At 40.3% G+C, this 24329-nt stretch overlaps 1 protein-coding gene across 2 annotated transcripts in view; it reads right to left on the bottom strand.

Moving 5' to 3' along the window:
- The window catches only part of adgrv1 (adhesion G protein-coupled receptor V1), a 559481-nt gene that overhangs the window by 486166 nt on the left and 48986 nt on the right, over positions 1 to 24329 (bottom strand). Inside the window, exons 10-13 of one of the 2 annotated variants that reach the window (XM_043709105.1) lie at positions 16116 to 16292; positions 15455 to 15678; positions 8570 to 8602; positions 2752 to 2878 (exon numbers count right to left, since the gene is read on the bottom strand). In XM_043709105.1, coding sequence (XP_043565040.1) covers positions 2752 to 2878; positions 8570 to 8602; positions 15455 to 15678; positions 16116 to 16292 — 561 coding nt within the window. The remainder of the gene's footprint in view (positions 1 to 2751; positions 2879 to 8569; positions 8603 to 15454; positions 15679 to 16115; positions 16293 to 24329) is intronic. The other variant, XM_043709113.1, reaches the window with a different exon arrangement.

The following is a 24329-nucleotide window of genomic DNA, read 5'->3' as shown; positions in this document are numbered from 1 at the left end:
CTTATAGAGGTTTACAAAATTATCAGGGGCATGGATAGGGTAAATAGATAAAGTCTTTTCCCTGGGATCAGGGAGTCCAGAACTAGAGGGCATAGGTTTATGGTGAGAGGGGAAAGATATAAAAGAGACCTAAGGGGCAACTTTTCCATGCAGAGTGTGGTATATGTATGGAATAAGCTGCCAGAGGATGTGGTGGAGGCTGGTTCAATTACAACATTTAAGAGCCATTTGGATGGGTATATGAATAGGAAGGGTTTGGAGGGATACGGGCCGGGTGCTGGCAGGTGGGACTAGATTGGGCGGAGATATCTGGTCGGCATGGACAGGTTGGACCGAAGGGTCTGTTTCCATGCTGTACATCTCTATGACTCTATGACTCTGTAACATGTAATAAGCGACTTCATGTCCAGAAAAATAATCTCTTTTACTGGACATGAGACTCGTAAGGTTTTCCTTGACCACACTGGACCAGCAGACCCTGTAGGTCTTTATGCTTAATGAAGATCATGGTAATAAGGCTAACACATGGTGAAGTGCAGACTCAAATTTAGCTGCCATTATTTATTTTAATTTTAATTAGTTTATGGTATACAATTTTACAAATAGCAATTTTTCCCCAAAGAATACCAATATCAAAATATTAACTATAAAAGTATCTGAGGAAATCATGGTATTTTAAATTTTAAATAGAACTACCTCAAAGATTACAGAAACTAGTGAGTCATTTGGCTAGAAACGTTAACTCTGATTTCTCTCCACAGGTAATGCCAGACCTACTGAGCTTTTTCAGCAATATTTGTTTTTGCTTCAGAAATTAGATTGCTTAAGACTGCAAATGTGCGAGATTTGTAAATCTCTTTGAATCAAAAACCATCAACTAGTGAGTGGAATTAAACAGACTAGAAAACAGACAAAATGAATTAAGAGAAAGAAGATGCCAACTCTTTGACTGGTAAGTTGAAAAGTCAAAAATATGTGTGTAGAACTGAGAGACAGCTTTCAGCTGGTTGATGACACGTGCGGGACAGCTATAATTAACTTGACAGGCTAAAAGCTGACATAGCTCCCTTCCACGAGACAAGGCTCTCAGAGTGGATCGCTGACAGAGAAACAACACACTTTCATCTGTCAGGCTTCATTTTAAAGAAATGATTATTCTTGACAATAGAACTTCCTACAAATTGTTGAAAAAAAGAGTTCGCTCTATCTGCCCCTCATTGCAACCACTTAACATTAGGAGTATCTGTTCTCCAATCCTGTACTCTGCAAAGAACGTCTATTGTCATGAAATGGATCATAACCCCAAATTACTTATGGATGCATTGAAAGTATAAGTACAACATGCGTTTCACTTCAAATAAATTACATACAAGCCAAAAGATGCCCGAGAATGTAAATTCAGTGGCAACATGGGAAAATTCATGTGGATTACACTGAGCCCCAAGAAGCATCATGAAATGTCACACCCAGAAGAGTGTCACAGGAATATCGGATAGCAACACTTCAAAATACTGAACTGTGATCTCTTCTCATTTATGTCGCAGACTGTGGATAATGATGAGTTGAGAAAAGGTAGTTCTGGGCAAAAGAATTTGTGTTTTACTCTTCCAAGTATTGTGAAGAAAGAGAGTTAAGAAACCACAGCAATCCCTAGTCCCAGTATGCTGAAGAATACTGGAATGCTAGTGTACTAGCTTGTGGTTCAAGATATGCTGTATAAAAGTGTGCTATTCAAGGACACAGCTTAGCTCTGTGTGTGCAGATAAAATGAAATAAAGTCTCTCTCCAACTGATGAAATTTGTTAACAAAGCCATTGTTGAAAGACATGATGTGGAGGTGCTGGTGTAGAACTTGGGTGGACAAAAGTTAAAAATCACACAACACCAGATATAGTCCAACAGGTTTATTTTGAAGTACAAGCAGTGCTCTGAAAGCTTGAACTTTGAAATAAACCTGTTGAAAGAAACTGCTCAAACCCCTCACGGCTAACTGCAGAACTAAATGTCTGGAAACAACTATTTCACGACCAAAGTCAGCAATACCAGGATCGGCCACTTTAACAGCTGTAATATTTCATAATCTATTCATTATGAACATGCCAAAAATATGTTTTTTTTATTTTACCTTTTTGGACTTACTTCTCTGCATATCTTTTCACATCTATTAGTAGCAAATAAACTCACTCTTAACTTTAATTCAAGGAAGCCTGGTTAAATTGGTTCTTTTTGAAATAAAAATGGACTTGTGTTGGGTAATGATAACCACACAGGAAAGATCCTTTTTAAGCTAACTTCATTAGGATCAAGCGAGCGGGAGGTTTGATAAAGAGGAGCATGTTCATCTTGCCTCACCTGGAGGACAAGCATTTACGAATATCTCACCAAGAATTGGAACAACTTGGGGACCCTTACTTGTAACACTTTGTTTAAGTAATAAAATGTCAATATGTTAAGTATAATTTATTAGTCAGTGCTATAAATTGTAAACTTGATTATACATATATTTTTAATTATAGCTGCATAGTAAAATTCCATTTTGTTTTGACCCCCTTCCCCATTTGATGGCAAGATGAAACTTCCAGGTGAAGTCATATTATTCATGAATGTATCCTTTTAAAGCTAGGAAAATGTAAACACATCAATAGCCTATGATATGAAGAAACCTGATTCCTAGGGAATCAAATAAAGCTGTACTTTATTTATAATTTTCCATAGAACTATTCATTTTGAACACCATCCATCTAGACTTACATTGACAAAATATGGTCCTCTCGTTTGCGGGGAGAATTCAAATACACCACCTGGGTCATCATTTTGTAAAATAATTATCTTTCGACTAGTAAATCCTGATTTCAAGATCTGGTTTTCAGAGTTAGTTCTGCAAATGAAAGATAAAGTCAAAAACTGTATTTGCTTCAGGTTCACATGCATCCAAATAGAGCATACTATTTAACAAAAATACTTGCTAACTAATGTGCACAAAATCAAAACCAAGTACAATGTTGAGAGAAATCACATTTTTGAAGCAAGTTAGAATTTTTTTTCCAATAGAACACAACCAACTGTAGTCATATAAAATTTGTTCTGGTGCTGCCATTATTCGACTAAAATCAAAAGCATGGTGGCACAGATGGCACAGTGGATAGCACTGCTGCCTCACAGCGTCAGAGACCCGGATTCAATTCCCACCTCAGACAACTGTCTGTGTGGACTTTGCTCGTTCTCCCCGGGTCTGCGTGGGTTTCCTCCAGGTGCTCCGGTTTCTTCCTACAGTCCAAAAATGTGCAGGTTAGGTGAATTGACCATGCTAAATTGCCCATAGTGTTAGGTGTAGGGATAAATGTCAGGGAATGGGTTTGGGTGCGTTGCTCTTCAAAGGTTCGATGTGGACTTGTTGGGCCATAAGGACTTGTTTCCACACTATAAGTAATCTGATTAGATTATTTACAGTGTGGAAACGGGCCCTTCGGCCCAACAAGTCCACACCGACCCGCCAAAGCGAAACCCACCCAGACCCATTCCCCTAAACTTACAGGCAATTTAACTTGGCCAATTCACCTAACCTGCACATTTTTGGACTGTGGGAGGAAACCGGAGCACCCAGAGGAAATCCATGCAGACAAAGGGAGAACATGCAAACTCCACACAGAGAGTCGCCTGAGGCGGGAAATGAACCCGGGTCTCTGGCGCTGTGAGGCAGCAGTGCTAACCACTGTGCCACCATGCCGCCCACTTAATCTAATTATTAAATAACAAAAATAAACTTATGCATACAGATTACAGTACCAAACATATTTAACTTACAGGTACATAGAATTATTACATGAGTGATTAACTTATTAATATACTATCATATACCATGGGAAAACACAAACCATGCAATACAGAACAAGGGAATGCACAGCAAAGCCCACTCCAGATGTAAGTTTGTGTACAGACAATGGATTCAGAACAAGGCCATCCCACAGTCATAATGTGCCAAATCAGCACATAATGGGAATGCTGCTTCTCAGTGGCAGGAGATCCCACCCTCTGGAGTTGGTGCCAATCAGATTGACTGATAGCACTAACAGTTCCAGAGGTGCCAGATCTCAATAGTGGGCACTACCAGAACCAGCAACCAATGCCAGAAAAAAGGCCCAAAGGAACCCCTATCTGGAATAAATAAGGGCCATTGATGGGGTGGATTCTTTGAGCTGAGGGATTGGGAATGAGTGATCCATGCAGGAAGAAACAAAGGGAGCTACCACCTTCAAAGGGTGACCCCAGTGCATACATGGCAACTCTGAAAATAGCTTTAAAACATTTAAAAATAATGGGCAGCCTATTCCCTTCAGGGAATTCCAGCAGTATTATGGTGTGTGCAGGGTAATTTTGAGAGACTGAATCATGGGCAAACTGTCAATTTTGTGACCTGCCTGCCATTTATTATAGGAGTGAGCTTGTCAGTGTGTAGGAAGATGACAGGCTGGGCGCCTCATTCTATTTTACATGCAAACCCCTGAAAAACACTTGGCAATGCACGTAATAACCAACCCATGATTCAAATCAACATTCACATTATAGAGCATAATTTTCACTTTAGTCATTTTGATGCCAACATTGTGCTCAAATCAACAAAGAAATTCTAACATCAACAAGTTATATTAGAGGGGCAGTGAGAGATCCAGATAAACTGACCTTTATGGCCTTTATTGCCACCTCATCCAAATCTACATAGAAATACAGGGCAGAGTTTTAACCTGGACAAGCAGGTGGGATAGGCTGTGGACAGAGGGAGTTAAATTTTTGAGCACATTGGGAAGCAAACTTTAACTCAACAGCCACCAAGTTTTACAAGCAGTCAGCCTGCTCCTCGGAGGTTGGTTAATAGTTTAAGTACTTAACTAGGCTAAAATAATCAGATGTATCATGTCTTACAGATTGAACTGTGACTGACTGAGACTCCCACCTGAGGAAAACTGGCAGCTGCAGTGAGGCAGAAGTGACCACAAGAAAAAATCAGTAGCCTTTCCAGCACTCCTTATAGACCAGGAGAAACATGAGTGAGAGATAGGATGATGAGCTGCTGAAATTTGAATGAGTTGGAATAATGGGAGGACAGCAACGGAGTCGTTGGAAAGTTCAGCATATCACTTTTGACAGATTTGTCTAGCGTACCAAAGTCTAGCAGAGCACCATGCTGTCAGACCACTAATGTCTTTGATTGTCCATATTACACCCTTTCTTATCATGTCATCTTCACTCTCCAGTTTATGCTGAGCTATGATATTACTTTACATAAACATATTTCATCCATTCTGAATGCTTGCCATCCACAATTTCCTTACAAGTTACAGATAGTCTCAGATTGAAAGCAAAAGCATTTCACGGCACAAAAATGGATGGCGTGTCATAAGATTGTACAGAATATAAAACGCAGCAAAGGATGACAAAAAAATTCAACAAGTGTAAGTTACAAGAGAAAACTAGTGTAACGATGTAAGCCTCACAACTTTAATAACTGCTCATGGATTGAAAGAATCAGCAATTACTCTTGCTGGAATAGACTGTTTCTCAAGATGAAAGAGACAAGGAGGCATTGTTATAAAGAAGGAATTAAAAGCCATATGGAAAGAACAACATAAACAATCTGTTTCCCGGTAGACAGGAGATAACACCTGCTTGGTAACATGCTACTCCGTGACAAATGGGCAATTAAGTCTTGTGAAAAGTTAATGAAGTACTGGGTTAATTGCAGGAAAAGCTGCATTTTAAACAGACAGCTAACTCTGAATGTAACAAGGAACAGAAGAGCTACTTCTGATAAGAAGGCAAGCAACAGACTTGAGGTCTCCAGAAAGAGTATTCATTGTTGGGACTGAAAGAATCTTCTGAATCACAAATAAAATCACACTACAAACTTGAAAGAAAAAAACTGTGTAAGAATCCAACACCAGAACAAGTCAGTAACAGAACTTTGAAGAACAAGGCTTAAACCCTGGATACTTCCAGAGACAGACCACTGTTGGTGAAATCCTGGCCAGATTCCATCATTAATCACGGGCTAATAGCCAAATTAGGTTGTGAGGTTGAACTAATTAACTTGAGATGTCTTATTTTAGTTGCTACATGCAATAATTAAACCATTGTTTCGATACTACATTATCTGTGAGATTTCTCAATAAGTAGCCAAATTAAGGGTAACTTGTGGGATTTACCCACACACTGGCTAAAATATAAATACAGATACTATGGAGGTGATGGCACAGTAGTAATGCCACTGGATTGATAATCCAGAGCCCCATTCTAATGTTCTGGGAGCCTTGGTTTGAATACCCCACAGAGCACAAGGAGGATAGATAAGTGAAGTTAGTGGGGGAAAATCTGGGAAATGAAGTATAATGTAGGAAAATGTGAAATTCTCAATTTTAGCAGGAATAATAAAAAGTATATTATCAATTTTGTGAGAATTTGCAGAGCTCAGAGATGTAGAACAATCTGGGTGTTCCATGCATGAATCACAAAGTTAGCATGAAGGTACAATAAGTAATTGGAAAAGTTAGTAAAAAATCATTGTTTGCTGAGAGAAGTGATTATAGAACATTTACCCCATGTGTCCCAGATAAAAACATCGGTAGCAATGTCACTGGTCACATAAACTTTAAAGTATATTTAAGGCAGAGATTGATAGATTTCTGATTATCACTGGCATACATGGCTGAGAGGATGGGATGGGAAAAGGGCACTTAAATGTTTGATCAGCCATGATGGTGTTGAATGGTGGGGCAGGCTTGACAAGCCGAATGGCCTACTCCTGTTCCTATGTTTCTGTGAATGCTGGAGTAGGCTTGATTGGCATAGTTCTTGATGCTAGCTCCTATATTTGTGCATTCCTGAAATCTAACTGTTGAATCATTATATAAATGCTGGCCTTAGTAGCAACCTCTAATGAGCAAACACTTAAGAAAGGAGCAATTATTCTGAACAGCAAAATGACCAACAAAATGGCCCATGGTCCCTGCACATGATCAGTGATGTCAGTCAGCTGTGACTGACTTCACAATGAGCCTGCACGTGGGCTGCTGACATCACCACATCCTGTGCACACTAGTGTCAGTGCAGTTCAACCTTTCTTTCACAACAATTAGTTTTTAAAAACAATTACCAATGTCCTGTGATGCCCTGGCCACTTCTTGTCATGCTGTCCCCTGGCTCCTCAAGCCATTTCTGGGCCAGAGAATTGTATAAGAATCCAACATCAGAACAAGTCAGTAGCAGAACATCTGTTTATCAGCAAGACCAAATGTCCACCATATAGTAGTCATTTTTGCACGTCACTTCAAGTAAATTGCACTGAATAATTCACAGATTGCTGGTGTTTTTGCTCCTTGCTGAATACTTAAATTAGTTATCTAAGTCACTGCTGGCCCTCAGTAAACATTTTGGCAAGGTTGCCTTTCTGCCAAAATCTGAGAGTGTGCACCTTTCTAGTGTTTTCAGGAATTAATCTCCTGGACACTACCCAAGTAACTTTGCAAAGAAAAAAGGGAGCAAAAAAATTGGTCAGTTTTTATAATCTTAATGTCAATAACTTAATGATCATTTGACCTCAACATTCTCTACTTCAAATAAAATTATTCCTGCCACCTTATTTGTCACAAACTCAACTACTTTTTGAGAGTAAACTGTGTTAGTGCTTCAATAAATTCTAACAAGCATACTAATTGACCCCATTCACTGTTCCAGTTATTTCAAGAAACTGTAGACATTTGCTGCTGTCGGATGAAATCCAATAAAGCTAATTGTGTATTTGACCTTTGCAAGCAACAAAGTCAGTGTTCACTGCTTCACTGTATTGGATTGAAAACTTGGGTCCCAAAACCAGTTTGCCAATCAACTGTGTCCTCTAGTTCCTTGATGTATATTAATTTTATTAACGAATTTTGTAGAATAAAAATGTATATTGATGGTTTCACAATGCTAATCTTAGTTCTTGTGTGCAAAATTCAGAAATTGTAAGGGTGCATTCTCAAATCACAAACAATCAGAAGACATCAAGACAGTGCACAATTTTACATGGTAACCAAGAAAGCATTGACCCATTTCAATTTTAAACTCTACAACAGTCTCAACAGCATGATCTATAGCCACGCTAATTTCAACATCAATAATGACAGAACTGCATTATGTAAACTATTTGATTAGTGTTTGTCTCCATTCAAATGTAAATTTATACATTAGGCTAATTTCATGTGAAGCAAATGCAAAATGGCAATGCAAAGTAGGTTACCTGGGATAAAATTGTGATGAGCAAACAATGCTTCTTCAAGATCCTCATAGCACTGTTTTCCTCTTTAATTATTAATGAATTACCAAAGCAGCCACCAAACAAGGAGAGTAACCATGGAAGCAAACCTACTATGCTAATAAGCCACTTTACATGTTGTGAACCAAAAGGTTCTTTCATTTTAATCATGCCACATGCAACAGATGATGCGTGTGTTAATACTGCATTCACAAGACATCAAATAAATGAGAATCATGATAGTGGCAGCCAAACCTAAACAACACAATTTACTCTACTTACCCAAAGTATACCACAAACCTTTCTGTCTCTACCCTGTAGACACAGAGTGGTGGGAGATATGAATTTCATTTCCATAATTTTAGAAGGTAGGATAAGAAAAAGGTTATTTTGTCCTTGTGCAACATTGCATAACATGCACACTACAAAAATCTTACTTGTTTTGAGTAAAAAGGTATTCAGAGAGCTCACTATTTCTCAATGAATTAGTGTGACCGTATAAAAAAAAATGAGTGTCAAGGTTGACTCATAACACAATGTCAAGATGAATCCAAAAATAATGATTACTAAACACAGCATTTGGGCAAACCGCAGCAGCTGCAGAAATTTTATTTTAGGTTTTGTAATACCATACTCTCCTTGTACCCATAAACATCAATGTAAAGTTCTCTTCACCTGTGTGTTTGGAACATGTGCTTATTCTGCTAAATGCACCATTTTCACATATAGCTAGAAAAAAATCAGTACACAAACAAATTTCTTTTTGCAATATTTAGTAACTGCTGACATTGAATTCAATAGATTTGTCTTTGCCACTAATAGGTACAAATGTGAACGATGAGCTTTTCTTTTCTTATGGAATGCACTTTTCCATGATTTTAAGAAGGATTTTAAGTAATGCTGATTTTTGAACCAGTTCACCATATCAAATGTAATCTAGTATCATCTGCTAATTTTTGCCCACAGAAACGTACAAAACCTGTAGTGGCTGTAACGAGGTCAGCCAGGTGGACCTCACTTGATAGGAGTTCCCTGACTGAGGCTTTTAATCTGGTCAATCAGGGAGGTCTGGCTGATAGATAGAAACTGGATTGTCAGAGGCTCTGTTAACTCTGATGGCTGGCTCTGGCTTCAGAGCAAGGACTGGCTTGGCAGATTTTCCACAGGCAGTCTTCTAATTGGCTGCTTATAAACTTGCCTCCCCATGTGTTCTTGCTGGTCCCATTTAAAACAGAGCAGCAGATGCTCTGACGCCTGAGCAGCCTCAACAGGAAAGGTCTCCTCTGTGAAGTCTCAGCTGCCTACATATGGCAAAGAGCTGCCCTGCTGTCACCAAAATACTGGTGGTCTATTAGACGGCCCTTAATGGATCCTTCATTTTTACATATTAGTTTCCCACCTTCTAAAGTAGATAGGCGATCATCTCATAGTCCGTCTCCTGCCCACTGCCAGGAAACTTCGCCATCTGAGAGACAGTGACTGAATATCTTCTCTGTGGGGCTCCCAGCTACCTTCTTGGTCCCACTATCTCCCTTCCTGCCAATTCCACTGACAGTCCACTGACTACTTGCTGCAGCAATAATTTTTCTTCCCCCCTCTGTCGATAGCTGTTTCAAAATGTTTTTACAAATCTTCAATGTGTGATGATTTAACTGCTGCCAGAACGTTACACCAGTGTTCACAAGATGCTTTGTGGTCTGCGTGGTGCAGCTGTGTGTATTTCAGGCAGGCACTTGCTGGCTGCCAACATACATGGTTGCCTATTCTTCTGACAGCAAGCCCATTCTCAATCTCGTGTTCCAATTGAAAGGAGTGTGAAAGGCAGAGTTGGAAACAGGACTTTTAGTGATACATGCCAACGCTGGCAGCAGCTGCTGTGCCTCATTTACATTGTCAATTTGGTGTCAACAGCAAAGCTTGTTAGCAAACTCGAAGTAACTGCTGCAGGAAGAAGTCAATCACAATTAACTACAGTCTGCTTGGTTGGTGACCAAACAAATGGTGGTCATCTTATTACTCACTAAAAAAAACCATGATAATAAAATCAACAATGTTATGGATATTGTGTAATTGAACAATTACACATTCTTCACATTTTTGCGGGAAATTGAAATAGATAATTTTGTAACTTAATAGAAGTGAGGTGCCTCTCACAACCTCTAAATCCAATTAAGAGTTGCTTTATTTAAGTAAATTGAAATACTAAGAGGGAAAATACTGAAATATAAGTCATTTAAAACAGGACTTTGATATTTTCATCCTCGTGCATTTATATACCAATGGCATATAATCGAATACTCTACAATAACAGTTACTATAGCAAGGGTGGTGTAGTAGCCTATAACACGAATTACATAAGCACAGGCTCCAGAGGATAAACAGGGAGCAGAGTCAGGAAATCACAAACATGTTTCCCATGGCTGGAAAGACCTGCCTGCATATTTGAATTTTATGTTACATACTCCTGGAAGATAATGATTCACACGAGGACACATACAACTAACTTGTTACTAGTGAGGTTTTTCTTTTAAATAGATCAGGGCTCAAATGACATCATCATGCTTGAGCTGTCATTTTAATAAAACAGGAAGGAATTGTTGCTTTTCCCACCACATGAAAATAGCTCAGAAAGGAGCTGAGGCCTGAACAGGCCCCAGCAGGAATGTTGTTTCAGTTTCCTTGGAGGACAAACAGGATTGTATGAAAGATTAGGCCGATGAAACCTAAGGCTTATTGCCTCCCAACAGTGAAACCTCCAAAAATATCCTCCCCATGACTGTCTTAAGTGCTGATGGCCATTCCTTTGGTTCTTGAAGTTGCCTCCTGGTTTCCAAAATTATACTTTTGATTATCAGGCAGCTATCATTTCCAAGCTAGTCTGGGACAGTGGTTAAACTGGAGCATGTACATGAGGACAGGCATACAAAATACCCAAGACTCCTTTCACGGGCAAGGCTCACTTCACTCTTGTCCCACCCACCCAATTCATATTCTGCATTAAAATTAAGCCGACAGGCTAAAGGGAAAAGGGAGTCTACCAAACAGGAACTGAAATAGGAGACCTGAAATAGCAGCTTCGTTATCAGGACCAGCTCCCAGACTACATATAAATGGATAAAGGCAGCTGTAGGTTTAGCTACATGTGCTTTGTCAGTTTTTTGCTTCTTTTGCACAAAAAAGAAAAATCACTTTATAAATGAAGCACATAGACAAAATAAACCTTATGAAAGTTTGGTTTATGAAATAACTACAGAGGCCAGTATCCATCACCAAGTCACCCATAAATTACACCTTAACATTCCATGACTTTAGTACTGCCTCATTCAGAGCCAGCTATCAGAGTATCAGTATCTCTGACACTCCTTTTTTTTTGCAGTCTATACAGTGCCCTCCTTTTTACATCTTTGAAGGAGACAAAATTAAAATACTCCGATTTTTATCTCTGTCAGTGAGGGCTCCCTGATTGGGCAAGATTAACAGCCCCAATTAGGGAATGCATAATCTATGAATTCCAGGTGGCTGACCTCATTACAATCACTACAGTTTAGTAAATCTAGCTGTTCTGTTTGGTTTGTGACAGGATCTCTAGCACAAAGTGATGACAGTGATGGAAGGCACTGTGCAAAGAAGTTAAACAATTTACCAGGACCTCCACCAGCAGGTGGCAATGGTGAGGAAGAGTTGTTGGAGCAGTTGAATGGACTCTCCCTGGAAAGAAATGTCTTTGATAGAAGGAGGGCTGATGAGAAGGTGAAGAAGACAAACTATTCCTCAGCCCAATACAGAGGAACCTTTATTATCCAAACGACACAGGCGGGGAATATTTTGTTTGGATAATCAAATGTTTGGATAATTGAATGCTGGATAGCGCAGTTTAGCCCAGCATCGAGACCTTGCGATTTTGTTCGGATAATCGAATTTCAGATAATCGAGGTGCCTCTGTATGACCTACAGGTGTTGTTCTACGTACAAGCTGTCAATAGTTCCTTGGTTATCCTGAACTTCCCTTCAGGTTTGGAATGACCTGATACCATTGGAAAAAGAATCCTGCTTCATGATCTTTTGGCTATGTTGAAATCTCATGTTCTTTGTGTAGGATTCTTTTGCACAGGCATTTAGACATGACGGAAGAGCTTGAAAAGTATCTAACAACAAACGAGGGGATGGTGGAGGATTTGAAAGTGCCAATGTCCATGAGGCAGGTGAAAGTTGCTCCAGGAACACTGGATGCTCTGATATTGGTGGAGGGAATCAGATCTTAAGTTCAAACCCAAGCAGAGGCTCCTGCTGAATGTTCCCATGATGCTGCAAAAAAAGAGGAAACGATACTCCAAGTGAGACATCCTATTTCCCAGTTAGCTAGAAAAATTGGAAACACTTCATGATCCATGACTGAATGATGTATTAAGAAGACACAGCTGGTTATACCATCCAGGGTACTCAACGTAAGGGATCTGGTACTGTTCAGGATGGAATATCTGTGCAGAAAAACCAATTAGAAAATATTGGGCAAAGGTACAGATGTTCAAAGAATTCTATAGAGGATCTTTGAGGTACTGGTTAGGGTTTTTGGGACAGCAGCACCCTGACACAATTACAACACAGATTTTATGCATTCAAGCCAGAAAAAGGGGGACATCTAGTTTCCATATCCCTAGCGCTGGTGAAGTTGAATAATTATATAATTCTCCTGGACTGGAGGCAGGATAATGAAGAACCCATGGTATTTGGTTTGAACATGTGAACATGTCACAACCACCTGATGAAGGAGCAGCACTTCAAAAGCTAGTGCTTCCAAATAAACATGTTGGACTACAACCTGGTGTTGTATGATTTTTAACTTTGTTCACCCCAGTCCAACATCGGCACCTCCAAAACAGATATGTGGGCATCTTCGCATGGTGACATCTGTGAAAGGCACATTTGAAGGTCAACAGATGGAACTGTTGGGCCTTTGACCTTGCTCCATAACACTCAAGGATCGGCAGCCTCTATGGGAGCCAAGGATTGTTCGAGTAGTAACGAATCATTCTGTTTTGTTACTTGCTCGTGAAGGCTCCTGTCGGCTGTCTCCAAATGATCAATTTCAGGTCTTGAGAGAATCACATGTCACATATGGCAGAGCTCCCACATGGCGTAACTCTGGGAATTACCCTTCTCACTGAGGGAATAAAGGGCAGTATGCATGCAGATTATTGATTTCAATACTAAAGATGCTTACCCCCCATAATACCCATTGCTGCCTTTAAACCTGCCAGCACTGTGGTGGAGAGTGGATAGACCGGAGGAGATATCATTAACCTTGTTTTAAAGTTGGACATTGGCAACTTGGAGAACAGCCAGAGGAGGGGGCTTGTTTCTGCTCTCACCAAATATAGAACAACTTTCAGTAAAAGTTATGACAATAACATTAGTTGCAGTGACCTGGTAAACCACTGTGGCTAAAGATATGTAAAAATTCCTTGCTAGTGGACCCTAGTTACCATCATTGGAAGCAAGTCCAGGATTATCTGCAGAAGTCTTATGGTAAGGTATCACCCAAGGATCGTCGAATCCACACAACATCCCAGCTCTCCTCATGAGGAAGAAAGACAGAAGCCTGCGGATCGATGTCAATTTCCAGGCACTCAATGTAAACACTCACAAGGTTGCTCACCCTCTGCCTAAGATCAAGGAAGCACCATTTTTCAAAGGTGCAAAGTATTTCTGCCATCTCCATCTGGCTTATGGTTATAACCAGCTACCCATCATTGAACAATACATTGAAAAGACGACATTTGAAACAGGCACTGGGGGACTTTACGAATCTGTGTGGACTCTGAACTGCCTCTGCCACCTTCATGCAATGGGATGTTGACCTTTATTTCCAGTACCACTTTATGTATCTGGATAGCACATTCACCTCTGATTCGATATTGGAGAAGACCAGCTCAAGTCTTGATATCATAAATTCTTAATCCAGTTGTTGCAATTTAACTAAAGGAAATCAAGCCAGCAAAGTTCTTTGGACTAGACCCAGTCCTTCCTGTGGACCATCCTTTTCAGCTCACCACACTGAGTAATGGGGATGGCCAGGTCAGCCAAGCATCATATGAAGCTAGGCCAGGCATTCGCAATGCTATCCAAAAGATTTGACAGCTTGATTGCTGCATTGGCAGGACTGACTTTCCAATTAGCGCTGGGTATGTTTCTGAATGGAGAATATCAAGGGTGGATAACACACTGAATAAAGAATGTGTAGGACCCTGAATTGCACTGAGTCACAGAAGTATAGCACAGGAAAACAGGACAGACAATTTACACATTAGGCCTCACAAACAACAATAAAGTAAATAACAAGACTGTTTATAATCAGTAGTATGGTTAACATCTCTACTTTTATCCAATATCCCTGGGTTAACATCTCAACTTTCATCCAATATCCCTGGGTTAACATCTCTACTTTCATCCAGTATCCCTGGGTTAACATCTCTACTTTCATCCAATATTGTCTAAAGATCTTTTTACACCCAAGGTGGCAACAATACATTTTCTATTTAATTCCTCATCCTAAACAGAATATTTCTAAGTTGAGAGTGTAGTGCTAGAAATGCACAGCAGGTCAGGCAGCATCAGAGGAACAGGAGAATCGAGGTTTCGGACATAAGCCCTTCATCAGGAATCCCGAATTCGGGCTTATGCCCGAAACATCAATTCTCCTGCTCCTCAGATGCTGCCTGACCAGCTGTGCTTTTCCAGCACTACACTTTTGACTCTGATCTCCAGCAACTGCAGTCCTCACTTTCTCCTACAATATTTCTAAGTACATTCACATGGATCACAGTGGTTCAAAGCAGTGGCTCACTGACAAAAAGGAAAAAAAAATGAAGGAAAGCACTTTCTCAAGGGCATATAGGGATGGGAAAGCAGTGCTGACCTTGCCAGTGACACACACCTCCCATGAGCTAATAAAAAAAATCATTCAGCACAGCATGAAATATAATGTTGGATAATGTGCTCTGAACTCTTAAATCCATTAACTTCTAAAAAGAGGCAAGATGGTACCACTGAGCCAAAGTTTAACCATCACTAATTCTATGTATTTGTCATACTTATAAATCAATGAGCAAGGTAACAGGTTTTTTAAAATTATAAGCAAACAGTGCTCATGGAAAAAAAAACACATACCGGTCTAATGAGATAATTAAAGTCTCATTTATTTCAGGCAAGTCATCTGCTTTTATTGTAATGTTGATTGTGGCATTGCTCTGGCCTGACAAGAATATAACAGACCCATTGATTGGGCCCAGGTCATCATTGGTGATGCTGTGATGATTAACCCCTGTAGGTTTCAAATGCCAGTAGACCTCTGCAGAGCCATCAGTTCCATCACGTTGCAAAGCAATGTATATCTGAAACAAAAGACCACAAGAATTAAGTGATAACCTTTTTAGTACATGGTTGTACTTTACACATCATTTATCTATTGACATTATCCAAATTAAATTTCTCTGTATCATTCACAGTATCCAAAATGGTCAGCACAAATTCTCCAAAGCAGTGCAGAAAGAAATTCTTTTTATGTAGATATTAACACCTCACTTTCTGGACTATTTTCAAATCATGCAAGAAGCTGAGAAATATATAAGATTTTCTTCCACATATTGCCTTTTCATTGCTCTTTCCAGAAGATCGTATGATTCTCGAAGAACAGGCTGCATTCAGATTTGGATGCATTAAACATCTCAACCATATGGAACAGGCTGATTGGAGTGATAGTTTATACATGCATGCTTACATACCATCATTGGTTTTCTGAAAGAAGCCATAATTTAAAGCCCATATATACCTGACTATCTGAAGAATTCTCCGGTTCATAAACAAGAAGAGTTTCATTGCTGGTAAATCCAACCTCTCCATTTGCTAGGTCAGGTGTAATTGTTCGTGAGATGTTTAGAGGTTCACCCAGCTTGGGGCTCACTGATGTAACAAGAGGAACTTTGTTTACTAACTCCACCGTTTCAAGCTGGAAGTATTAACAGAAGCTTATCAGTCTCATTTATCTCTCCAAATATCAAGCACATGAAGCTTAAAAAAATGAAGTGGTTGGACTTTTTAAAGACTTACAACCACTACAATTGTAACAAGGCAATTACATCTGGTGATTACTTTTATTTGTTAATCTAAGCAGTTCTTGCATGGACATCGAAAAGACAAAACACCAAATGGAGCAAAATATTAAACATGAAAAGAAATCGGACGGGAGGGGGTATTTTTTGGACTCCAAGGATGGCTAGGTTAAGGGTGATGTGAAACTAAGAAATTTTAAATTCTCAAACTTCACCTCATCCCATCCGCTTATGGTGTTATTGGAGATGAGAGCAGGGAGCAGACAGAAATCCTTTGAGCACCAAAAGGTGGCACTGGACTGTGATGACATTTTGTGAGCTATCTGCAGCAGATTTTATTCTTACACATCTTGTAACCGTTCTACTCCTCTAAACTTCAATTCTAAGTATCAGAATTACTATCAATGTTGTCTTAAATCTACTTTCAGGTTTAAAGGTACTACGACCAAGGTGGCTCAACTACCAATGCTGGAATCACAAGCCCATGGGATCCATGGGCCTACTGGCTTCCTGACCTCCTCATGGAAACCCAGAACTGAGGCCCGACCACAGTGGGGACGAGACCTGACCCCATGGTGACCTGACATCAAGGAGGCCATACTGAATTGGCCACAAGACTCTAGAACACTCAAGACTCCATCGGGAGCATACACTTACTTCTTGGAGCAGCAGACTTCCCTCACAGATGCCTGGGATCAATTAGGAGCAACCGACTACCCAGGAAACATAGGCAACATGTTGGGCTTCAGGTGAGACTGAAACTACAGGGTTTCAAATCCCCTCTCCCCAGCACACTCCTGGCAAACATCTTAGCCGTTAAGAACAAAAGGCATGAACCTAAAGCTGGACTCACCTTCCAAAGGGAATTGAGAGACTGCTGTGTGTTGTATTTCACATAGACATGGCTCAGTCCTGCTACAGCTGACTATACCTTACAACCTGAGGGTTTCTCAGTTCACTAAATGGACCACAAGGCAAGGAGCAATGGAGTCTGCCTCCTAATCAATACCTCACGGTGCTTTGAGACAGTGACCCTGGCAGGTTACTGCTCCCCGAACCTAGAATATCTAAAAGTAAAGTGCTATCCCTACTACTTGCCGCATGAATTCACCTCCACTATCTTGATAGCAGTCTACATCCCACCCCATGCAGAAGTGAACAGTGCACTTGACGAAGTATACAGCACTACAAGCAGTCTCGAGACAGAATACCCCAACGCCTTGTTCATCACAGCCAGTGACTTCAACCAGGCCAATCTCAAGAATGTGCTACCAAATACCATGAACACGTCTCCTGTCCCACCAGAGGTCTGAACATCCTTAATCATCACCGTACAACCATCAAAGATGCTTACTGCTCCATCCCACATCTACATTTTGGAAAATCAGATCATAATGCTGTGCCCCTCCTCCCAGCTTACAAGCAGAAATTGAAGTGGAGGACCCAATACAGAAAGTACAGCAGTGTTGGTCTGAGGCAATGAAAGGGCTCTTAAAAGACTGTTTAGAGTTGGTGGACTGGTCCATATTCAATGGCCAACCTAAACAAGTATGCCACCACCGTCACAGATTTCATTAGTAAGTGTATAGATGATGGCATGCTGCTGACAACAGTTATAGGTTGGATCTTAAAAAACAATGAGATCAAATACAGGAAAGAGATCAAGTGCTTATCTGCATGGTGTAAAGACAACAATTTCTCCATCAACATCAGTAAAATGAAGGAGTTGGTCATTGACTCCATCTGCATCAATGCTGCTGAGGTGGAGATGCTCGAGAGCATCAGTAATGATCACCAACAATCTGTCCTGGTCCACCCATGTTGATGTGATGGTCAAGAAAGCACAAAAACGTCTCCACTTCCTCAGGGCACTAACGAAATTCAGCATGTCTACCAGGACTCTTTCCAATTTTTGTAGATGCACCATAGAAAGCATCCTATCAGGGTCCATCACAGCATGGTATGGAAACTGCTTTTCCCACAATCGCAAGAAACTACAGTCATGAACATAGCCCAGTTCATCATGCAAACCAGACTCCCATCCATTGACTCCATCTATACTTCACACAGCCTCGGGAAAGCAATGAAAATAATCAAAGACCCCTCCACCCCAGTTACATTCTCTTCCATCAGGCAGAATATATAAAAGTTTGAAGACATGTATCGCTGTTGTCAGACTTTTGAATGGATCTCTTAATTGTTAATTTTGATCTCCCTTTCTTTGCACCTTCACTGCACCTACAGTAACACTGTGTTCTGCACTTTGTTCTGCTTCCTTGACACACTTCGTATTGTATGATCTGCCTGTATAGAATGCAAAACAGTGGCTCAGTGGTTAGCACTGCTGCCTCACAGCACCAGAGTCCCAGGTTTGATTCGAGAATCGGATGACTGTCTGTGTGGAGTTTGCACATTCTCCCCGTGTCTGCATGGGTTTCCTCCGGGTGCTCCGGTTTCCTTCCACAGTCCAAAAATGTGCCGGTTAGATGAATTGGCCATGCTAAATTGCCCGTAGTGTTAGGTAAAGGGGTAAATGTAGGGGAATGGGTCTGGGTGGGTTGCGCTTTGGCGGGTCGGTGTGGACTTGTTGGGCCAAAGGGCCTGTTTCCACACTGTAAGTAATCTAATCTAATCTAATACTATTCTCTGTATCTTGGTGCATATGACAACAAATCAATTAATCAATTCACCTCACTCCATTTTTATTCTTATTATACAGCTGGAATTCCTGTACCTCAGGAAATCCAGTAGGTAAGAGGTGTAAAAATGTCTTTGTTACACTGTTTGTGGACAAGGAGAAGCAAATGTGCCCCCAGACTCCTAACCCTGTATATCCTCTGCATTGCCTACTCACTCACTCAGGACACCTCGCCATCTTTCTTCAACCTGAAAAAGCACAATCAATTATATCAACTACTCTCAGCTGTCCCACACTCTCTCTTTCTCTCTATACAGGAATAAAAACAGTAGGATGGAGAAAGCCAAGTCAGGTGGTTGGGTGCCTGGAATTTGTCTCTTCACTCCCTATGGAGAATCTTTGCCTCAGGGGAGGAGGACAATGAGCAGGTAATTATGCCAAAACCTCCAAGTCCCAGTAACCAAGTAAAATCTATTATCAACTATTGCGCTGCTGTCCCATTCCATGACTATGAATGTATTCTTAACATGCCAAATTTTGACCATTTCCTGAGGAGGAGGCACCAATAGTTCACACCCTTCTCCCAGCTGAATTATTCTCTTAGCACACTCCAGAGATGCCCAGTTCCTCCACCCTCACTCTGCCTGCTATACCCAATCACATGGGAATTCAAGCCAAAGAAGGTGAGCCAACATCTGGGCAGGACACACTCAATGGTTTAGCCATCTAACAACTAATGCTTCCGAGACTATCTGCACAAAACTCCAAGACCAATTGTCTCCACTTATATGGCAAACTTCCTCCATTCCAGCTGTGAACCCCAACAAAGCAAATCTGGCAGGACTTATACATTTAATGTTAAAGTCCGAGGGAGCATCGCTGAACAAAGAGACTTGGAGAGCAGGTTCATAGCTCCTTGAAAGTGGAGTCGCAGGTCGATAGGATAGTGAAGAAGGCGTTTGGTATATTTTCTCTTATTGGTCAGAGCACTGAGTAGAGGTGTTAGGAGGTCATGTTGCAGCTGTACAGGACATTGGTAAGGCCACTGTTGGAATATTGCATGCAATTCTGGTCTCCTTCCTATAGGAAGGATGTTCTGAAACTTGAAAGGGTTCAGAAAAGACTTACAAAGATTTTGCCAGGGTTGGAGGATTTGAGCTATAGGGAGAGGCTGAACAGGCTGAGGTGATTTTCCCTGGAGCTTTGGAACCTGAGGGGTGACCTTATAGACGTTTATAAAATATGAGGGGCATAGATAGGATAAATAGACAAAGTCTATTCCCTGGGGTGGGGGAGTCCAGAACTAGAGTGATAGGTTTAGAGTGAGAGGTGAAAGATATAAAAGGGATCTGAGGGACAACTTTTTCAAGCAGAAGGTAGTGCATGTATGGAATGAGTTGTTAGAGGACGTAGTGGAAGTGAGTATAATTACAACATTTGAAAGGCAACTGGATAGGTATATGAATCGGAAGGGTTTAGAGGGATATGGGCCAAGTGCTGGCAAATGAGAATAGATTAGGTTGGGATATCTGGTCGGCACTGACGAGTTGGACCGGAGGGTCGGTTTCTGTGCTGTACATCTCTGTGAATCTATGACTATAACTGGACCTAGTGGAAGCCCTTATGAGGACACATAGGTGGCATAGGTGAGACTTTATTGTATGTACATTACCACATTTGTCGACATATTTTCATCATCACCTCTGGGAGTGAATATCATTTACAAGAATGAAGGGAAAGGGGCTAGCCGCTCTTTGAATCATATGATGTTCTAACCCTGTCTGACTGATGGCTATCCGATTCAGAGCACTCATATGGAACAGAGCCATGATTGAATCGGGAAACATCGGATGTTGTGAAGGCTTCGACATTTTGTAACCTTAATTTTTATTCAACACCATGAATTGTACAGAAAGATCAAGTCTCTTAATCTGCACTGGCAGGTGGGATTATATAAAGGATGCTAGCCCCAACAGTGACATAATATTTACAGTTAATGAAAAAAGACTTTGCGCAAGTCAGTCCTCAAGAAAAGGCTTCACAAAGAAATCCTGTCTGTGCTGTTTAGCACTGCAGAATGCTGTAGGTGCTGTTCTGTCTGATGAACTTAATCGTGTTCTTAACTTAGCACAATACTGCACCTCTCATGCATCATCATCATCATCATCATCCTCCAGTTGGCTGGAGGAGAGAGTCCAAGCATTAAGAGTCATCCTTTGTTTGCATGGTACTGGAAAGAACCCCAAAACATGACCTGAACTGGAATTTGATGTGAAGGTGAGATGGCCATTACTTCCAAGAAGCCTATGTGGTCAATATCAGAAACAAAGCAGCTGCTCAGTAAATATGACCATTCAGCAGTTGCATCGCACACAAAATAAAATTTTAACAATGTCTTCCAAACACTGGGACATGGCCAGACACCTCTACATGAAACTTTAAATATTCTGACCCAGATTCAGACGTCTGCTGCCTAAGCCTTTTGACACACAAACAACAACCGACTGTACATGTGGCACCAATAATAAGGACCTCTCGCTCACATCCCTAGCCTCCACTGTATCAAAAAAAGGCAGCATTGCCTATGGGATAATGACATGGACATTTTGCAGTCTAAGGTGTGAAATACAGGTCATTCTGTAAAACACCTGCTACAGAAAATCGCGTTATGGAAAACCGCTGTAGAAAATCTCACTGCAGAGGATCGCTAATACAAAATCACTATACCTGTTCAGTAGAAAGTTGGCATTATCCAAACACCACCACAATTCATCAATTGCATCATAGGCAATTCGCGGTGATGAAACACACATTATAACAGAATAATCTGTAAGCAGCTGCTGCATTTTATTCAGGCTATGGGACATTGAAATGTGAATATTTACAGTCCGCATGACATTACTTCAGCTTTACGGCCATTAGCAGTAGCTGAATAACATGATCGACATTCCTTTTCATGACCAAGAACTTTTCAGGGACACAGTTGTAAATTACGTGAGGTCCCCATATAACATTATGTGGTGACACATGACTTTCACCTGATCTGTATGCATGTCTTTTTAATGCTATTGCCATGTGAAGGGCTTCACATTGCACAAATGTGACATCCCCTCCCTCAGCAAACAAAATGCTTACTTATCACAGTTTCTCTATGTCGTGCGGGAGAATAGCAAAATGCATATAAATAAAGTGAGAACAGGCAATAATGAGATATAAACTCATGCAATTTAGCTTCTTACCACTCACTCGCAAAACTCTCATTTCATCATTGAAACATTTTGCAGAAGTTTCAAAAAAATGTTTTTTTTTCAAAAAAGATATTGCCTTTTAAAAGTTTTCTTTCCCTCAACGTTGACCATCTTATTTTTCCAATCTCACCATATTTTCCGAAATGACTCACCTTTGCCCATGTCTATCAGGGGCTGGGAAAACTCAGCTCATTGTGCCTGAACTACTTCAAGTAATGGCAGTCCAGAGAGTTTGGTTGTTAAAGCTAACATACTTTAAAGTATTCAGTGAACTCTGACAGGCTATACAACTCAGTGTGACAAATCAAAGAAAAACATTGTAAACCAGAGATACTTACCCTAAAAGTCAGGTTTAAAAAGCTCAGAGTATGCTAGATTTTCATGGAAGTGGTGAAGATTACAAAGGTTCTCTGGTTTCAATTTATTTGTTTATTTGTCAGGAGACATTAATTGCATTTTGGAGCTGGGAAAATTCTAAAGAAGTGGTTCCAAGCAGCAAAAGTACTGCTTTTAGCAGTCTCTTAAAGCTCAAGAGAAGTGTGAGGGACTCGTATATCTGTGACAGGAAAAAGTTAAGAAGGATGGGAACCAATTGTAGTTGAGTGCAGTTGAGTGTGGGATGAAGGAGTAGCACTTGCTTCATTCAACTGAGAAAGATCGATGCTTAGAAAAATTCAGAGACAGCTCGGTAAAACTAGCTATTTGATAACAGCTGTAATTGCGCCAATAATTATTTCCTGGGAGCTGACTCAGGCGTCCTAGGGAACATAGTCTCTGAATAAAAGTCTGAACTACCAAGACATGAGCAGTCATTGACACAGTTTGAGTCAGAGACGCTTTGAAGTCATTCCAAGCCTTGGTCTTGGAAAGTGAACACTTGGAATGGAAGAGAGTATTACTGAGATTTCATGAAGCACAGTATTATTCGCAACTACAGGGGATCTGCCCTTGGCTGTATCAACCGACTGAAGTGTAGTGTTTGGATACAGGTTGTCTGTTAACTCATGTTAATCCTGAATGTCTGGGTCTAAGTTGTATATACAATACATATTGTTTAGAATCATGATCTCACTGTTCAGTATTCCAATTTAGTCAATATAGCTAAGGTTTATTTGTGCGAACTTGCAAAACATAGATCACTGTTTAGGGTTTCAATTCAGTCCTAAATAATATGCTGCTTATTTGCTCTTCCATAAATTCTATTTTTTAAAAGATGTTGCCCATAAAACTAAATCATCATAAAGATCTGACTTGTCCAATATTCTCACAACTGGGAAAATAACAAATTGAATTGAATTGAAGATAGACTTGCAACATGAAAGTGAGTTGGAAGTTAAAATTTCTCCTGTGAGTTTTGTGCTTGCATTGACGGCCCAGGTAAAAATTGAACTAAGTGAACCAGAGTTCAAAATAATAAATGTACGTTTATATCAGAATAACATTTTGCTTCTTCCTATAAAATCAATTTACATTATCAGCAGTTTTCAAATATGAAATTTTAAAACATTGTTTCTCTTACAGAAACACCTAAAATTTGAACTTTTTTTTGCAGAAGATTCACAAAAATGTAATTCTTAATAAAAGATACTGCCTCTAAAATTCCACCTTATTTCACCTCTCAGATAAACTAGAGACAGAGCTCCAACTTAAATTCACAATCTCTGGACAAGCATTCTTCCTTTTTAAGCCAACAGTCTATTGACCTCCCTTCTTATGTAAAAGGATTGCACTTTCAAACAGTCATTTGTGGTCTACTGGTATAAATGACCAATTCTTTCTGCAGAATCAATATTAGAACCAGAATTGATCAGGGACCTCGAAGTGAAGGAACCATTGGGAAGTAGTGACCATAAAACAATAAGCTTCAATCTGCAATTTGAGAGGGAGCGGGTACAATCGGAAGTGACAATATTTCAGTTGAATAAAGGGAACTATGAAGGAGGACTGGCCAAAGTTCAATGGTGCAATACCTTAGCAGGGATGACAGTGGGGGAACAATGGCAGATATTTCTGGGTATAATGCAGAAGTTGCAGGATCAGTTCATTCC

The sequence above is a fragment of the Chiloscyllium plagiosum genome, chromosome 2, assembly GCF_004010195.1.
Source record: "Chiloscyllium plagiosum isolate BGI_BamShark_2017 chromosome 2, ASM401019v2, whole genome shotgun sequence".
In the NCBI taxonomy this organism is placed as follows: domain Eukaryota; kingdom Metazoa; phylum Chordata; class Chondrichthyes; order Orectolobiformes; family Hemiscylliidae; genus Chiloscyllium; species Chiloscyllium plagiosum.
This window is presented reverse-complemented; position numbering and strand designations above follow the sequence as displayed.